This window comes from Pimephales promelas, chromosome 2, assembly GCF_988280905.1.
Source record: "Pimephales promelas chromosome 2, fPimPro1.hap1.1, whole genome shotgun sequence".
In the NCBI taxonomy this organism is placed as follows: Eukaryota; Metazoa; Chordata; class Actinopteri; order Cypriniformes; family Leuciscidae; genus Pimephales; species Pimephales promelas.
The window spans coordinates 9,932,869-9,950,142 of NC_142770.1; the positions used below are offsets into that span (position 1 = coordinate 9,932,869).

The following is a 17,274-nucleotide window of genomic DNA, read 5'->3' on the forward strand; positions in this document are numbered from 1 at the left end:
TTTCTCACAAGCGCAAAAATAAAAAATACAAGGAATAATTTATAGCTTTAATAAACCCATAAAATGAGGATCAATTATTCATCTAATTGGACTATTCTGGCAAATAATCAAATGTCTACCCCACAAACAGACTTTTTATAAAAATTTATTACACAGAAAATGGAAAGGAAGCGTTTGAGGCATTTTGTAATAGTCATTTGACAGAAAAAAAAAAACGAAAACAGAATTCACAGAAATGTCGAGGGAAGAGCTAATAATTTCTTTGGTCTGTGTTTGGTCCCATTTCGTGGTGGTTCCACAAAAATATCCGGGCACTTTGACCATGAAAAAACACCATCGCATTATCAATGGAGTAATGTACTGCAGTGCATCCTGTGGCCAGTAGGTGGAGCGCATGATGTAGAGCTACTTATGAGAAACACTGCATTGAAAACGCACTCACCAACGTCTTCATTTACATTAATATCAAAACTTCAAGTGAATTTCAGCTGAGCACATTAGCATATTCACTTTTCATGTGGTGTGTAATAAGGTAATAACGTTGTTTCAGTGGGGAAATTAGCACCTCAGGTTGTTTGGCTAACTTTTGAAAGCAGCGATGTCGAGTCATCTTGGATACTAGCGAAAAAAGAAATACCTCAGACCAAAATGTAAATTATTTTCTGTGAGAAAATAGGGCTCAATAGCTAGCGAGTTGGAATTAAGCAGAGTATTTGTGGAATGTTGTAAAAAATGGACGTCGTTCTCTCTCATCGTCTCTTTTATAAGCTGTTCAGCTCCTGAAGTGTTTGATCCAGCACTTGATGCATTCCGAGGTTTTCTTCTTTTGCAGAAGATAATTTTTCTGTAAGCAAAAATAAAAATAAAAAAAAAAAGTCAGATGCTGTGACTGTTTAATAAGCATACTATATGAGAAAAAAACAGTTTAGTGCCTGTGTGGTCTTCACTGCCTTAAATATTTACGTACAATCAACTTGGATGATTGTCATGATTTCAACTTAAATTACATTAAACTGACTTAAAAAAATTTATTGAATCTTGTATAACTTATTTTGACGTTAAAGCAATGTAAAACATGTAATATCTTGTGTTATTTAGTGTATAGGGTTCGAACATCCAGTGTTAAAATACTTGCACTAGGTCAGTGTGTCAGTAATAATGTTAACTACAATTCCATTTATGTGTTTGATTAAAGAATAATCGTTCAACTGTGGAGATTAGTATTGTATTAAATATTTTAAAAATATTATATAAATACAGGTACAAGCATAAAATCAGACAAAATTGAAATGTAACCTCACCTTTGTAGACATCAGAATATAAGAGAGGAGTATAGAAAACTGACAAATATTTAATATATATATATATATATATATATATATCATTTAACACATTTTATCATATTCAATATATTTAATAAAATGTATAATATTTAATATATGTTGCACAGAAGATATTATATTACATATTTTACATATATTTTCGTCTTAATTTAATTTATTTTTCTTCTAAACTGCATTATAAGATATATATATGCATATTTTGTGTAAAATTCCCAAAAAGTTCAGACACTTTTTGACTAAATGAATTTCAATGATCCAGTCAGACAGTCATGATTAATGGATAATCTTTTTTAAACCATACATTTCCAATCAAGTAAAATATGAATTCACAATCAAGTAAAATATTTAAGTCTAAAAAAACTCAAATTAAAATTCCCTGAACTTCATGAACTTAGGAACTCTTACCAATCTTCATAATGAAACATTATCAATGACAACAGAAGATTGAGAGTCTGAAATGAAACAATGGTGTTTTATTGGGACTAGTGAAGACACACTGAAGAAAATGAAGCACATATGAAGAAAGTGGCAAGAGCTTTGAGAAAGCAGGAGATGCATCAGAGCAGGACAGAGATGGATCTACAGGGAGGTCATGTCATTGAGAGCATGGTCCAGCTCCTCAGAGATGGCTTTATACTTCAGCTTCTGAGCATAGAGTTCATCTGAAGATCGGCAGGAAAAGCAGGAAAGCGAAGGATGAGAAGCAGCAATGGAGAGAAAACAAATGAAAAAGAGAAAGACAAGAAGTCAATGGAAGACTAAACATGAAACTCACAGAGTACCAGTAACAATCTATAAGCGAATCGTGTTCAAAACAAAAATGACTGTAAAAATTTCCATCTGGCCCAAAGAAGATATGCTCCCTAGTTACTTTTCCTATTCATATATACTACTTTTATTAAGCAAATGCAGAGCTCAGTCTCGTAAAGAGCTGACCGGCGCTGTAGGGAACAGACATACTTCATTTCTCTTGGGACAGAAGGAAAACCAGGCTTGCTTAAAGCATTCTATATACCGAGTCAGTTGAATATATATCATCTCCCAATGAAGGGTTCAACCATTTGAAACACGAGCCTGCTGGAACAGATAAAATGGCTCTAAAATAATATGGTGTTGTGTGTTCCAAAAGATTTTATGGCCGTTATATAGACAGGGAGGATGACCCGCCTGTGACCTGTAAAACCCCATTTTAAGCGTGTCCTGCAACACCACTGGTCATTTCTGAAGGTAAAAAGTTCATTGAGCCACTCCCTTACCTTCACTGATGTTTGCATAGGAACAGTTTAGTCTATTGATGCTTGCCAAGTCAAATTATAGCCAAAAAATACCTTTTTGAAAAAATGCTAATCTATTTAAGAAGAAAATGATTATATAATTAAGTATTTTCTTTCTATTAGGATGACAGCATAAAAGTCGAAGACTTGTGCACTTGCATTTAATGATGATTCATGTATCAGCAAATTAGTTCGAACCAGTTCATTTCATCAGAACAATTAGCGATTTTTAACAATTTGCTAAAATAAAAAACCAACCAAACTAATGAAATCTAGTTTTTGAACCAGTTCATTCCATCAGAACGAAGCAATTCTCTAAAATTAACCACCTAAAACCAATAAAATCTGGTTTTAAAGCTAGTTTGTGTCATCTAAATGAAGTGATTGACTAAAATAAACCACCCAAACCAATCAAATTTGGTTCGGCTTATGACAGCATAAAAGATGAAGACAAAAATCCATGTAAAATGGTTATTGTGCACTCAGTCTGAATTTGATTCATGTATCAGCAAATTAGTTTGAACTAGTTCATTTCATCAGAACAAAGCAATTTGCTCAAATTTGCCCAACCAAACTAGTCAAATCTACTGTAGACTTTAAAACAGTTCATACCATCAGAATGAAGCAACTCTCTAAAATCAACCACCCAAAACAATCAAATCTTGTTTGTGTCATCTGAATGAAGTGATTCACTAAAATGAACTCTCCAAACGAATCAAATCCAGTTTGAACCAGTTAATTTTTTCTGAACGAAGCAATTCCCTAAAACAGACCACTCAAATCTGAATGAAACGATTTGCTCAACTCAACCGAACCGTCTGAATCAACCGATTCACTTTAATGAATCAACTTTCCCAGCTTTTTGTCATGCTATACACACTAATTATTGGAGAAAAGATTAGTTATTGAACAAATAACTAGTCTAACCAGTTAACTAAATCATCTTTACCATGTTTTTTCCCATGCTAACTGCACTTACCTTGGAGAAAATATCTAATTCCTGCAAAATCAACAGCTACTGTGAATATTTTAGAACAAAGTTCACTAAAATTAAACATTTGAATGAAGTGATTCACTAAAACAAATCACTCAAATGAATCAACTTTGTCATTCTACATGTCTACTAGAGTAGTAAGCTCATCGCTCACTTCTGGTAGAGCTACAGTGTTTTGAAAACAGCTAGACATTCTTCTGGGAAATCTCTTTGTTCAATTCCCCAATAGTACAAAAGAGTTGACCTTTTAGCTCCACAGAAAACAGACAGAGTTAACAGACAGATTAAACTCATAGAACTAATGAGCGTGTTCATACCTTCCAGGTCATCGATAGATTTCTCCAGTTTGGTCACTGACCTCTCGGCAAACTCGGCACGGGTCTCGGCCTGATAAACACAAAAAGGAAGTTAAAGGAATGAGAAATCGCAGCTTATCTTTGACCTTGTCTCATTTGTCGACTTCTTTACCTCCTTCAGCTTGTCACTAAGAACTTTGATTTCCTCTTCATACTTGTCTTCTTTTTCTGAGTACTGAAACATGCAAACAAAGACAGATACAGCTAATCCATTTCACTTCCTGTCAACATTGAATAAAATTTGTATCGCTCTCAGAGCTACTATTGTGTTGTCAGAACTTTAAGTCCATAAATTACCATGTTTCAGTTTCAAAGCGATTATCAGGCTCTGAAGTTGAGTGATTATTATTGAGGTCTGGAATTGTGATATTAACAGATAAAAGAGAGACGTTGACTTACTTTCTCTGCCTGAGCTTCTAGGGATTTAAGGTTGTTGGTAACGTTTTTCAGTTCCTCCTCCAAATCACCAGCTTTGCTGGAGGTATTTGAGCAGAAAACAATGTTTTAACTGGTCAAGCAACAAACATTCACATTCTAGTCTATTTGAAGCGTGAGAATAGGTAGACGATACCATTCAGCGACTTCGGCTCTCTCCTCGGCTCGCTCCAGCTCGCCCTCGAGAATCACCAGTTTACGAGCCACCTGTAGCAAAGATGGCGTTCAAACGAAGAGCTTCAATTGTTAAACATCTGGAAGTGATGTTCCTCAAGGCGCTTGTACCTCACCTCTTCGTATTTGCGGTCGGCCTCCTCTGCGATGTGTTTAGCCTCTTTCAGCTGCATCTCCTGGATCTCCATCTTCTCTTCGTCCTTCATGGCGCGGTTCTCGATTACCTTCATTCCTCTGGAGGAGAAACAAGCGGTGAGCGAGACATCACTGATGACCTCTTCAGCTAATGTAGATCAACTAATTTGCTAACGCAAGATCGCAAGGGTATGTTTACACAGAAACGATTCTAAAGAGAAAATGCAAAAGTAGCGTTGCGTTATCACTTACGCGTTTAGATTAGCGTTTTGGGTGGGGAATCTTGTGCAAAATTGGGTGAAATTCGATGTAGTATGCACTCCAGGCGGCTAGGTGGCAATGTGGAGCACTACCACACAACAACACCAAGTGCGCGCGCCTGTATACAACCTTCACTGTCAAACAGACTTTTGCGTTTTTACCGTTTACATGAGAACGCGGTGGTGGAGCGTCTTCCACTCTACAGGGTGGTTTCACTTTTTTGCGTTTTTAAGGCCCCAAAACGCTGTCGCCATGTAAACGAAAGGCACATCCGATTATATATTTTTACGTTTTCACCCGCGAGCGTTCTCGTGTAAACAGGGCCTTTATTTCATAATCAAAATGTTCCTGAAATCTGGAAATGAGAATTGGCCAATGAATTTCCTACAGCTTTCCAGTCCTGTGCGATTAATGAATAAGTTTTTTTATTTTTAATGAATAATGTTTTTGATTTCTTTTTTACATTTTGATTTAGACAGATTTGCTCATGAATATTCAATTGGTTTGACAAATTGATGGAATCGTCAACATAAGTGTGATTTCCAAGCATTGAATTTATGAAAATTCATGGAAAACCATGTTAATTTCCTGTTTGCTCAAGTTTAATATGAATATCATTGGTTTCTAATACAGCATAAAAAAAGATGTTGCTGCCTTAAATTTTTAAGTTCAATAAACTTGGATGTTTAAGTCATTTCAACTTAAACTGACTTAAAAAAAAATAGTTGAATCTTGTATAACTTATTTTGATGAGTTAAAGCAATGTAAAAAAACATGTTGTCATAACTTATTGATCACAGTATTTATATATTAAATCATAAAAGGTGGGTAAGTCTGCTTCCATTGGTAAAACCCTCTCCAACCAGAATTTCTCTTGAAAATGAATTCCGTAAAATTGTGTGGATTGTTTTCCAACGAGAAAAAAGTGTTTGGTCCACAGAAGCCATTTAGTTTTCAACCAAAGCACAGCAGTTCATTCCATGAATTAATGGTTTCCATTGACCTCTCGCTTTCGTCTGCTGCTTTCTCCGCCTCTTCCAGTTTCTGCAGTGCAGTTCCCAGCCTCTCCTGAGCCCGATCCAGTTCCTCCTCCACCAGCTGAATTCTGCGGTTCAGGCCCGCCACATCACCCTCAGCCTGTCAAAGAAAAGGTCAAAGGTTACTTATATACGATTATATGCCGACTTTAAAAGTAGCAGTAATGTGCATTTATGATGTGTTCAGGTCTTTGGGGATTCTCCCAATGATGCCATATCATTTTCATCAGTTTTTGCTCAAAGCAAAAGAAAAAACATTTGTGTGCCCTTTACGACCACCACCTCCCGTTGTGATTCAAACAAAGATTGGCCTCATAATGAGCACAATGGTGCCTCTGTGACATTTTTCAGTTTTAAAGAGACCTCACAGCCAAACCAACCCACTTACTGCACTGATAATTGCAACCATAATTATGACAAATATCACGGTGGCTCTCGTACTGCAGACGCTCCAACTGAGAAAGCGCACAGTTCTCTCAAAACGCTAGGAAAATCTCACTGCCAGGAAACTGTATCTGGGTTTAAAATTTAAGAGGCAACAGGGAAAAGTCAAAGGGAGCAAATCGTCCATTTTCTAATCACATCTTTGTTTTGAGTCAGGCCCCGTCCACACTACTGCGTTTTTGTTTAAAAACAGAGACCTTTTGCTACGTTTGCACCTCCCGTCTAGACTAAAACGGAAAAAAACTAAAACGTTTTGAATCTCCGGAAGACAGGACAAAACGAAACGATGACGCAGAGACTCACGCTCGGCTCTATGATTAGGTGTCATCAATAATGACGTGTCCTTCCCTGATTCGTCAGCCACCCATCACATGACCCGCCCCCATCCCCAAATCTGAGGAATAGTCAATCCGTTTCCTGTTTACACCAGCACGCACATGCCCAGTGTTGGTGAATGGTCACGTGATCCACGTTTTCAGTCGTTTTAATGTAGACAGAGATCAATTCTAATAAAACACAGGTGTGGATGGAGATCGTATTCGTTTTAATTCGCCCATTTTTTAATGAAAAACGCAGCAGTGTGGACGGGGCCTCAGATCGGCTGGTAAATGGATTTCTACTGCTTCCTATGGCAGATCATTTGGAGAATGAAAACTAGTAAACGGATCATGGCTGATGTACCTCACTGCATACAAGCTTTTATATACTTTAAGCTTTTTTGTAGCTGCTTTGCAACTGGATGGCATAAAAAGATCAAACACAAAAATGAATGTAATAGATCATAGTATAGGCCTTTGACTCAAAAACAACTGTTTTTTTCCACATAATTGCAAATTATATTATATTAGATTTCTCATAATGTTGACTTAATAATTTGTCCAAATCAACTGTCATATGTTTTTATCTCACAATGTGACTTAAAGGGATACTCTTTACTTTTAAAGGGGATACTTTTTTTGGAAATAGGCTCATTTTACCACTCCCCCAGAGTTAAACTGTTGAGTTTTACCATTTTCGAATCCATTCATCTGATTTTCTGATATTTACAAGAATATCAGTAACCAGAGAGTTTCTGGTCTCATTGACTTTCATAGTATATTTTGTTTTCCGACTATGGAAGTCAATGAGACCAGAAACTGTCTGGTTACTGATATTCTTCGAAATATCAGAAAATCGGCTGAATGGATTTGAAAACGGTAAAACTCAACTGTTTAACTCTGGGGGAGTGGTAAAATGAGCCTATTTCCAAAAAAAGTGGAGTATCCCTTTAAAGGGATAGTTCACACAAAAATTAAAGAAGATTTAAAGAAGATATTTGAAGAATGTTGGTAACTAAACAGTCGATAGGCCCCCTTGACTTCCATAGTATTTCTTTTTTCATACTACGGAAGTCAATGAGGTCTACCAATTGTCTGGTTACCAACAGTCTTCAAAATATCTTTTTTTTGTGTTACATATTTGGAAGGCGAGTGTGAGTAAATTACAGAATATTTATTTTTGGGTTGAACTATCCCTTTAATAACTTGTTCAAACCAACTCAGCAACATATTGTCGGCCTGGATCCGGCCCACATCTGGTATGTGTGGATTCCTGTGTGCCAGCTGTGGGCCGGACCTGGGCCGACACTGACAGTTGCTGTCTCGGAACTGTCTGTGACTTTATATGTGCTCTATCTTGCACCCGGCGCAAATGTACGCTGACGCATGCCTCATTTGTATTTTGCGCCCGCGCAAAGTGGGCTTTTTTCCTCCAATGACGCACATCGGTAACTAGGAAATGAACTGGGCGGATCGCCGCAAAAAGGAGGCGTGTTCCGGCGCAAACATTCCCTGGTGCTATTTTGCAGTTCCAGAAAACAATTGCGCCACTGATCAGAAAAAAACCTCGTCTAAAGTCAGTGGCGCGTTGTTCATAATGTTATTTTAAGCGCACATGATAGGCCATAATGTAGCGGGTGCATAACGCGCATACACTTTGATTCTTCTTAAAAGCAGTTTATACTTTTGCAAATCATACATTATAACAAGGAAAAATATTAACACATGAGGGAAATCATTGTGGTTTCCATGAAGATGAAAAAACCCAATTACCCAATTTTTAAGGCTAATTTTTGTACTGAAGGATCAGACCTGTTTGCCCAATAGTGGCAAGAAACATGTATAAAATGTTTAACCAATGCTGATTTGGGTGTGTTTTTCCCATCCCCATACAACGTCACTTCTGGCTTTCACTCCCCTGACAAGAACGTCGGTCTCCTCGGCTGTGAACCGCTGGTAAACTCGTTGTTGTAATTACAATCCGCCATGCAACATGCGCACCTGCTCTTAAATGGTATGTTGGATGACACTCTGATTGGTTTATTTCACGTTACGCCCAAACCACACCTATGAATAATGAAGCTATTTCAGACCAACCCCTTTTAAACTTGCGTCGGGCGCAAGAGTCATTTATCCCGCCGATAAAACAGCAACAGCGCCCAAGACCCGCCCACAAAGATACTAGCGTTTTGCGCTTGATACTTTTGGTATAGATCGTTAAAATAGGGCCCCTTATCTTAAAATATAACTTTATATCTTACAATTACAAGAAATAAAGTCATAATTACGAGATTTAATGTTTGATTTCAAGCTATAATGTTGGTGACTTTTCTCATAACTGCGACTTTACATCTCAAAATACGAATTTATATTTTGCAATGTGTAAGTTTGTGCCTTAAACGACAATGAATACGCTATACGATTGAAGAAGGGGTCAAATGAGCACTCATTCACACACATTTCACCAACACATCACGAAGGTAGGAAGTTAACCCCCTTTCGAATAAAAGACAGCCAGAGAGGGGAGGAGAAAAATGCACAGGAAATGGACACACTCCACATCCTCTCCCCTCCCAACATACTCATTCAGTTCAGGGTCAGGATACTCCCTCATGAGCCGTGCCCTTTCCTTAGTCACAGCGTTCCCTGGTTGCTTTAGCCATATATGGTAAAACAAGCTCTGGAGAATGCTAGTGGTGAAGTGCCAAAAAGTTTTAAAGGCAGAAGAAGAGCACAAAAAAATAAAGCCTTGAACATTTTATCGCGTACAAGACAAACCCAAACGTGCATGTGTGTGATATGAGACGACGACATTCCCAGATCTATGGATTCCCAGGCTTATTTACACCACAATACGCTCAGACGGAGTGACGTCCATGTCCAATTATACGTTTAGGGTCGAAATGTTGGGGAATCACCTGGGACTTCTGCTGTCGACTTCCTGAGGCACAGCATTATCGTACGTGACATTGAGCAAACACTTGAGACGAACACTATCAATGTAATGGCCTTTTTATGGGCTGATAATATGAAAATAAGGCCTATCAGAAGAAAACGAACAGTGGAAATGAAGTACACGCTCCAGGCTTCAGCCACTACAAGTTAATACTATAAAGTTGCTTACTGGTAAAACAGTCAAAGAGAGAGTTGGAGATGTAAAATTATTAGTTATTTCTAAACTAATACAAAGAAAAGCAGAAGACTGTAGGGGTTTTGTGACCACTTGTGTAACTAAACTTTGAAAAGATATGCAAAAAAGGTCTTGATATCATTTTTAACACCATGGGAACCTGTCAATGCAAATTTGAGGAGCATTTCTTTATCTTCCATTACTTATTTACCAATTTCCTAATGGCTTTGTACAGGCTTCACATATGTTCGCACTCATGTTCTTGACTTTTAACCCCACTGTGAATTATGCCTTCCATAAATTATGACCATCATGGAGAGGTCATTGGTCACGTCATTACCAAGTCTACACTAAGAGTGGGAAAACTCCCACTTATGAAAGTAAAGTCAGCAAAATTTGTATTAGAAGTGCCTGACTGCAAAACCCTAAAAGAGAAAGAAGGGAGTTGATTTAGAAGAATGATTGGATCACTGACCTCCCTAACATTTCTCCATTAAATGTAAAAGGCAACAGATCGTAGACAAAGACACACTATTGATCTACAAACACTAGAAGAACAAGACTTTTCTTGAGCAGTGCCAGCTTCCTGTATATCTGCATGGTCATTTGAGTATTAAGAAGGACCACAGGAAACTCCAATGTGGAACAAGAGACAACATCCTGACTCAGTTCCTTTGGGAGCTCAAGATGGGACATCCTTTGGGTCGTTCTTGAATGCAACAAACTCGAATTTTTAACTTCTAAGAAAGACAAACAATTATTCACTGGTTGCGCAAAAACAGGAGTTCAAATGAGAAGAAACAGACTGTAGGTTTCTGGCCGAATGCCTTACAAAAGGTTCACAAGAAGGGATGACTCAGAAAATTGTATAAAATGGAGCATCTAAATCCTTCAAGGACTGTGGGGGAGGGGGGCTTCCTAAGCATCTTGGTATCGAGGAAATATGTCCATACAACATTTTGCCATGTTCTTCGTCAAAATTAACAAAAAAATTATATGACCCCATTACACCAATCACTCCTATTATTGCAATAACTAGTTCACTTTGTTTTACTGTAATGTTGGATTGATGGTTTTATGGCTGAAAACATTCGATTATAACAAAGAAAGTCCATTTTAAGAGTCAGTAAGATAGATAGATAGATAGATAGATAGATAGATAGATAGATAGATAGATAGATAGATAGATAGATAGATAGATAGATAGATAGATAGATAGTGTAAAACATACTGTTGATTTTACAAAAGCTTTGTTTTAAAACGTGGTTGCCTTAAAATGTGGTGTTCATTGAAATAAAAAATGTAATATAGCCTAAATTAGGCCTATATATTAAAAATAAATTACATTATTTAGGTTTATTTGACAAAATATCTGTAAAACAATTTAGTGAACACAATCTTTAATTAAATCTTAAAATTTTAAAGCCTTTCAGGAACTTAGAAAACGCTAAGTAGGTAAATAGCGCAATTCTGTGTAAAAAAATGTACTCAAATGTAGCAATTGTTAGTTAAAACAAATAAATAGTTAACTATGTAAATTAAAATGATTTTAAGACTAAAATAATGGGGTGGAAGTGTAATAAACCTGTATGAGAAAACAGTGCGGCCTAACAACTGCCCAAAGGCAGATTTTAGGGTCGGACTCTGTGACTGTCCCTTTGGACCAACGCCTTCATTCCACAACCTCACGTCTTCATTCGGGTCTCACTGTTCACCTCAACATAAAATTATAGTCTTCAGCGGAGCCCGGGAGCTTTTTTTGGAACAGTTCACAGAGGTAACGAGTACAAGAATCCGGAGAGTGTAAAGACGGTAAACAAGAACAAAGAAATATGAAGATTTGTCTCACTTTCTCCCGGAGCTCGCGCTCATTGTCCAGCTCGCGCTGCAGAACCAAAGCTCGATCCTCTGCGTCATCCGCCTGCTGCTGCAAAGTCTGGATCTTTCTCTTCACTGCGTCCAAAGAAGTCACACCTGTCATTTTAGATGCTTTATTATATTATATTTACAACTAGAAAACAAAACGAGCCGCGACTTTGGTCAGGGAAAAAATAAACGATGTGCAAATAGGCTACAACAAAAAACTCAAAAGCTATAAAAAATAAATACTTCAAAATTGAAAAGCCTAAAAAAATATATAATCACGAATATAGGATTCTAAAAAATAACGGAATGGCGCTGTAGTTGGAAGGCCAGTGTAAAGAAGAAGAAGAAAAAAAAAGAGTGAAAATGACACGAAATGTGCAATCCAAATTCTTCCCAGTCCGGGTCAATACAAAACGGTTCAATGAACAAAAAAAATGTCTTCGCAGGAGGTTACTTCTGTCTCATGGAGTCATTGGAATGTTAGAGAATGTAAGGAGGCAGAACTTCTGCAGAAAAGTTTCAATGTAACTGTGGAAAAGTGAAGTCCCCGTGACGTCACTGTGGGCGGGGCACAAACAGAGTCAAAATTCCAGCTCATTTTATGTTAATTACTTCTTTCTCTTGTCAAAATGTATTCAAAAACGTAGCCTACTCTTAGAGCTTGTCGTTAAAAGTATTATTTTTGTTTTTAGCATAATGACTTTATGCTACACTGTAAAAACATTTTAAACAGAAATTTGACGTGCAAATATATTTTATTTGAACCACAATTTCTTAATTTCAGATGTTTCAAGACTGTTTATACAGTGGCTGATGGGTCAAATAAAAATAAGAAATAAAATTGCAGTTTTCATGCTGTACACCTTTATTTTAGCTGTTTGGCTATCATTTTAAATAAGTTATATTATTGTAATATCTTATAAATAACTTTAAATAATTTATTGGGAGTATTCTGAGGTTTAGATTAGGTAGAAATAACACTTCCGCTATTGTAACTTAATGCGGTTGATTTAATCATATTAAAAAATATTTTTGAATAAAACCATGCCGTTTTAGATTTTTACGTTATCTGAAAAAAACATTTTTTTAACAGTATGTCCAAAATATATATTTTTTAAATCATACAGTCAACAATTATATCATGTTTTTAGTTTTTATTTTATTAAAAACATTCAAATGTAAAATTCAAATTAGTTGAAAAGCATAAAGCGCTCTCACTGCAGGTTGTTGATTTCACTTACAAATTGAACGCTGCAATTACGCACAAGTTTCCGATTACAACCCCCGCAATTAAAACCTCAAATCTTGACGTTGCACACCACTTCTTGTGTCACACACTTTCCTCAGAAGTGTGCTTTTGTTCTAAAGACGAGCCAGCGATCTGGAAGCATTGATTTCATTAGTCACAGGAGTGTGGTCCTCTGTTTGCTTTCACTGCATTCTTGGGATTCCTGAGCTTCTACACTGCAACCAAAGTCCCAGTCTCCCCTGCTGTTCCCCCAACTTATCAGTTACAGGCCTCAAAAAATCCCTCACTCATTGGTGAACTTATCTTACCAACTTCTTTGGCGTTATGAATGCAGATGCATAATTAGTTTACAGTTTCCTCTAATGCCTGACATGTGGCTTGTCTGGAGTACATTTTCAGGGACAGGGTAACACTGCAAAGAACTCGAAAATGTGCTTTTATCCCCAGTTTCAGTCTCGCAGAACATTCAGGAAATGAATTGTATGCATTTGTACTGCACTTATTAAATAGAGTTTGAAATCACGGTGTGTCCTAGAAGTATTTTGAGGTCAATGACAACATGAAGAACATCCCTCTTTCGCAAATGGATTTACCCCCATGCTGGAATCATTAAAGATTCACAAACAACAGATTTGCCCCTCCTCGGCTTCCTTCTCATACTGCAGTCATTTCCTTTGAGGTCACATTGTGAGGAGTAACCTGAGCTTATCTGAGAGACGGACAGGATGGACCGCTTCAGAACCATGCAGGTGTGATTACGACAATTTTCTCACTAGTCCCAAGGCCAAACACGTTCTTACAGGTGGAACGCACTGCGCTTTGATTCATTTAAACTTAAAAGTAACCAATTTGAGCGTTTAAACCTTCAAATTATCTATTTAATGAGCAATGTGTTCAATTCAAGGCATTACAGAGGTACACCTGAGGAAAGAGATATTTTTTAAGATTCTTGTGTTGACATGTTTTTTATTGAGGTAAAGCTTTTTATTGCCCCATTTGAAGCTCTTTTAAATGGTGCCGTGACCCTGAAATAGACCGGCTGGGCTGACGGGAAGTGAAAGCATCCTAACAAAGCTTGAATGACTCAAGTTGTTTATTGTAGAGGACTCATGTCTGAGTTTGTTTTATTGAACCCTAAGCATCACTTACGTCAGCAGCTTTTTTCTCAGACAGTTCCAGTTTCTCCTGGGCGTCCTTCAGGGCCTCTGAGTACTTGTCCAGTTCATCTTCAGTTTGTTTGAGCTTTTTCTGCAAGCCGACCAGCTCGTCATCCAGCTTTATGAGGGAGAGTGAGTAAACATAGCACAATTGAGCATAATTTAAGGGAATATACCAAATGTCCATATACAATCTTTCTGGTATGGTTAGTGTTGTTACACATAAGAAGTAACTTAAGTTACATAATCAGATTACTTTTTTAAAGTAACGAGTAAAGTAACGCATTACTTTTACATTTACAACAAAATATCTGAGTTACCTTTTCAAATAAGTAAAGATAAAAAACATTCTGGTATGATCAGTGTTGGGGTAACACATAACAAGTTACATAATCCGATTACTTTTTTAAAGTAACGAGTAAAGTAACGCATTACTTTTACATTTACAACAAAATATCTGAGTTACTTTTTCAAATAAGTAAAGATAAAAAAAAATTCTGGTATGATCAGTGTTGGGGTAACACATAACAAGTAACTTAAGTTACATAATCCGATTACTTTTTTAAAGTAACGAGTAAAGTAACGCATTACTTTTACATTTACAACAAAATATCCGAGTTACTTTTTCAAATAAGTAAAGATAAAAAAAATTCTGGTATGATCAGTGTTGGGGTAACACATAACAAGTAACTTAAGTTACATAATCCGATTACTTTTTTAAAGTAACGAGTAAAGTAACGCATTACTTTTACATTTACAACAAAATATCTGAGTTACCTTTTCAAATAAGTAAAGATAAAAAACGTTCTGGTATGATCAGTGTTGGGATAATGCGTTACAAGTAACTTAAGTTACATAATCAGATTACTTTTTTAAATTAATGAGTAAAGTAACGCATTACTTTTACATTTATAACAAAATATCTGAGTTACTTTTTATAAATAAGTAAAGATAAATATCTTTCAGGTATGGTCAGTGTTGGGATAATGCGATACAAGTAACCTAAATTAAGTAATCTGATTACTTTTTAAAAATAATGAGTAAAGTAACACATTATATTAACACTTACAACAAAATATCTGAATTACTTTTTCAAATAAGTAAAGATAAAAAAACGTTCTGGTATGATGAGTGTTGAGGTAATACATAAAAAGTAACTTAAGTTACATAATCCGATTACTTTTTAAAGTAACGAGTAGTAACGCATTACTTCTACATTTACAACAGCATATCTGAGTTACCTTTTCAAATAAGTAAAGATAAAAATCGTTCTGGTATGATCAGTGTTGGGGTAACACAACAAGTAACTTAAGTTACATAATCCAATTACTTTTTTAAAGTAACGAGTAAAGTAACGCATTACTTTTACATTTACAACAAAAATATCTGAGTTACCTTTTCAAATAAGTAAAGATAAAAATCTTTCTGGTACGGTCAGTGTTTGGATAATGCGTTACAAGTAACTTAAATTATGTAATCCGATTACTTTTTAAAAATAATGAGTAAAGTAACGCATTACTTTAACACTTACAGCAAAATATCTGAATTACTTTTCAAATAAGTAAAGCTAACATTGTTTGCTCATTTATTGACCTCTACTGTACTAATAATGGAAATCAAAAATGGATTTGGTCACCCACATTATATCATTGGCCTACTCTCTTTAGTGGACAGCAGATAACTAATTTTAGTCTGAGGTGAGCTGTCATATGGCAGAAAGTGAGATAAACACTCACAAACACTTTGCTATCTATGGCTATCAGTTTGGCTTATAAGAGAGAGACAGGGTCTGTAAATCTACTGGGATTCCTGACAGCCTGAGCTCTGTTGTCCATTTATAACCTTAAGTGTTCTAATTGCTGGAAGACATTGATTGATTTATAGCTAATATTCATTTACTAAGGTATCTGTCTATTTACAAAGAGCAATTTTGCTTTCCATTGCCTTCCACTTAAAACAAACCAATTGGTCAATAAAATAAATATATTCTATATAATATATAATTCACAATCTTTTAGCCTACAGTTTATTATTTATACATTGTTATTTCAACTCATGTTAACATGCAAACATTTAATGTTAATAATTGATTAGAGTATGCAAGCTTAATAAATAGCGTAAACGTATTGTTCATCGTTAGGTCAGATTGTTACTGACCTTTTTATAAGACTACATAATTGTGCAAAATAAGTAGCCAGTACTGCGAAAGAACCCAGAATTGCAGCTCAAATGAATCCTTGGTTTTCAAGTATGAGGTCTTGGCAAACGTCTCCTTGAGTACAGTCGTCAAGTTTCAGCCTTGACAGATGCCTATGCCAGGACCTTTTCATTGTAATATTTTAACCAATCTGGTTACCAGCATTTGTTGATTCTTACCTGCTTGCATTTCTCCTCTGCAGCTTTCTGTTCGGTCTCGGCTTGCTCGGCCCGGTCGATGGCGTTCTCCTTGTCCAGTTTGAGCATCTGCATCTTCTTCTTGATGGCCTCCATGATTGCAGGTTGATCTAGTGTCTGAGTCGAATGTGAAATTCAAGGGAGCTACGAGCTACGAAGTGCAGTTCTCGGTCCTTCAGCCCAAAGTGTGGTCAGACTAATGGATGCGAGGAGATTTAGGAGAGGAGAAGAATGCAGCTGATGCTGCCTGCAACCAAGAGCTGCCAGCAATGCTGGATCGCTCTACATAACCTAACCGAAGTCTAACCCCCCAGCACCCCCACCCCCGTCTCCCTATCTAACCACTTGTGAGAAGGAATGGCCTGGTCCAAACAGTCAGAAGCACTTCTCCTTATTTGGAGTGGTGCATACTGTTTTTTTAAAAAAGGACCAAGGGATGGAGAGGTGAGCAAATACTATAGGCCCTGCATCCAGATCTAGAACAAAATTTGTTCTAAGAGCGTTTTGCGAACATTCCCGTTAAGTTCTGTAAACATTATTTGTGAATTTTTAAATATTAACTCTCCATTATATCATTTTGCACACATTATTGGAACATCATGAAACAAGAAGTAACATTCAAGTAAGTTTAAAAAAAAAACCTTCCATGAACCTTCTTATGCTAACGTTTTGAGAACAATTTATTGGAATTAAAAAGATAACTTTGAA

General features: G+C 36.5%; 1 protein-coding gene across 3 annotated transcripts; it reads right to left on the reverse strand.

The window, feature by feature from the left end:
- Positions 1–129: 129 nt before the first annotated feature.
- tpm4a (tropomyosin 4a) lies at positions 130–16,835 on the reverse strand. 3 transcript variants are annotated; one of them, XM_039682492.2, is made up of 9 exons: positions 16,549–16,825; positions 14,165–14,290; positions 5,976–6,109; positions 4,693–4,810; positions 4,539–4,609; positions 4,367–4,442; positions 4,080–4,142; positions 3,929–3,998; positions 130–844 (listed from the first exon to the last, which is right to left on the reverse strand). In XM_039682492.2, exons 1-9 carry the CDS (start codon positions 16,660–16,662, stop codon positions 762–764), a joined length of 855 nt encoding a protein of 284 aa, XP_039538426.1. In that variant the 5' UTR covers positions 16,663–16,825; the 3' UTR covers positions 130–761. The 3 variants fall into 3 exon arrangements, with proteins under 3 accessions (XP_039538426.1, XP_039538428.1, XP_039538427.1); XM_039682493.2 differs by lacking the exon at positions 130–844 and adding an exon at positions 1,908–2,005 and having other exon boundaries at positions 16,549–16,835; XM_039682494.2 differs by lacking the exons at positions 14,165–14,290; positions 16,549–16,825 and adding an exon at positions 11,750–12,275.
- Between the last annotated feature and the right edge of the window lie 439 nt (positions 16,836–17,274).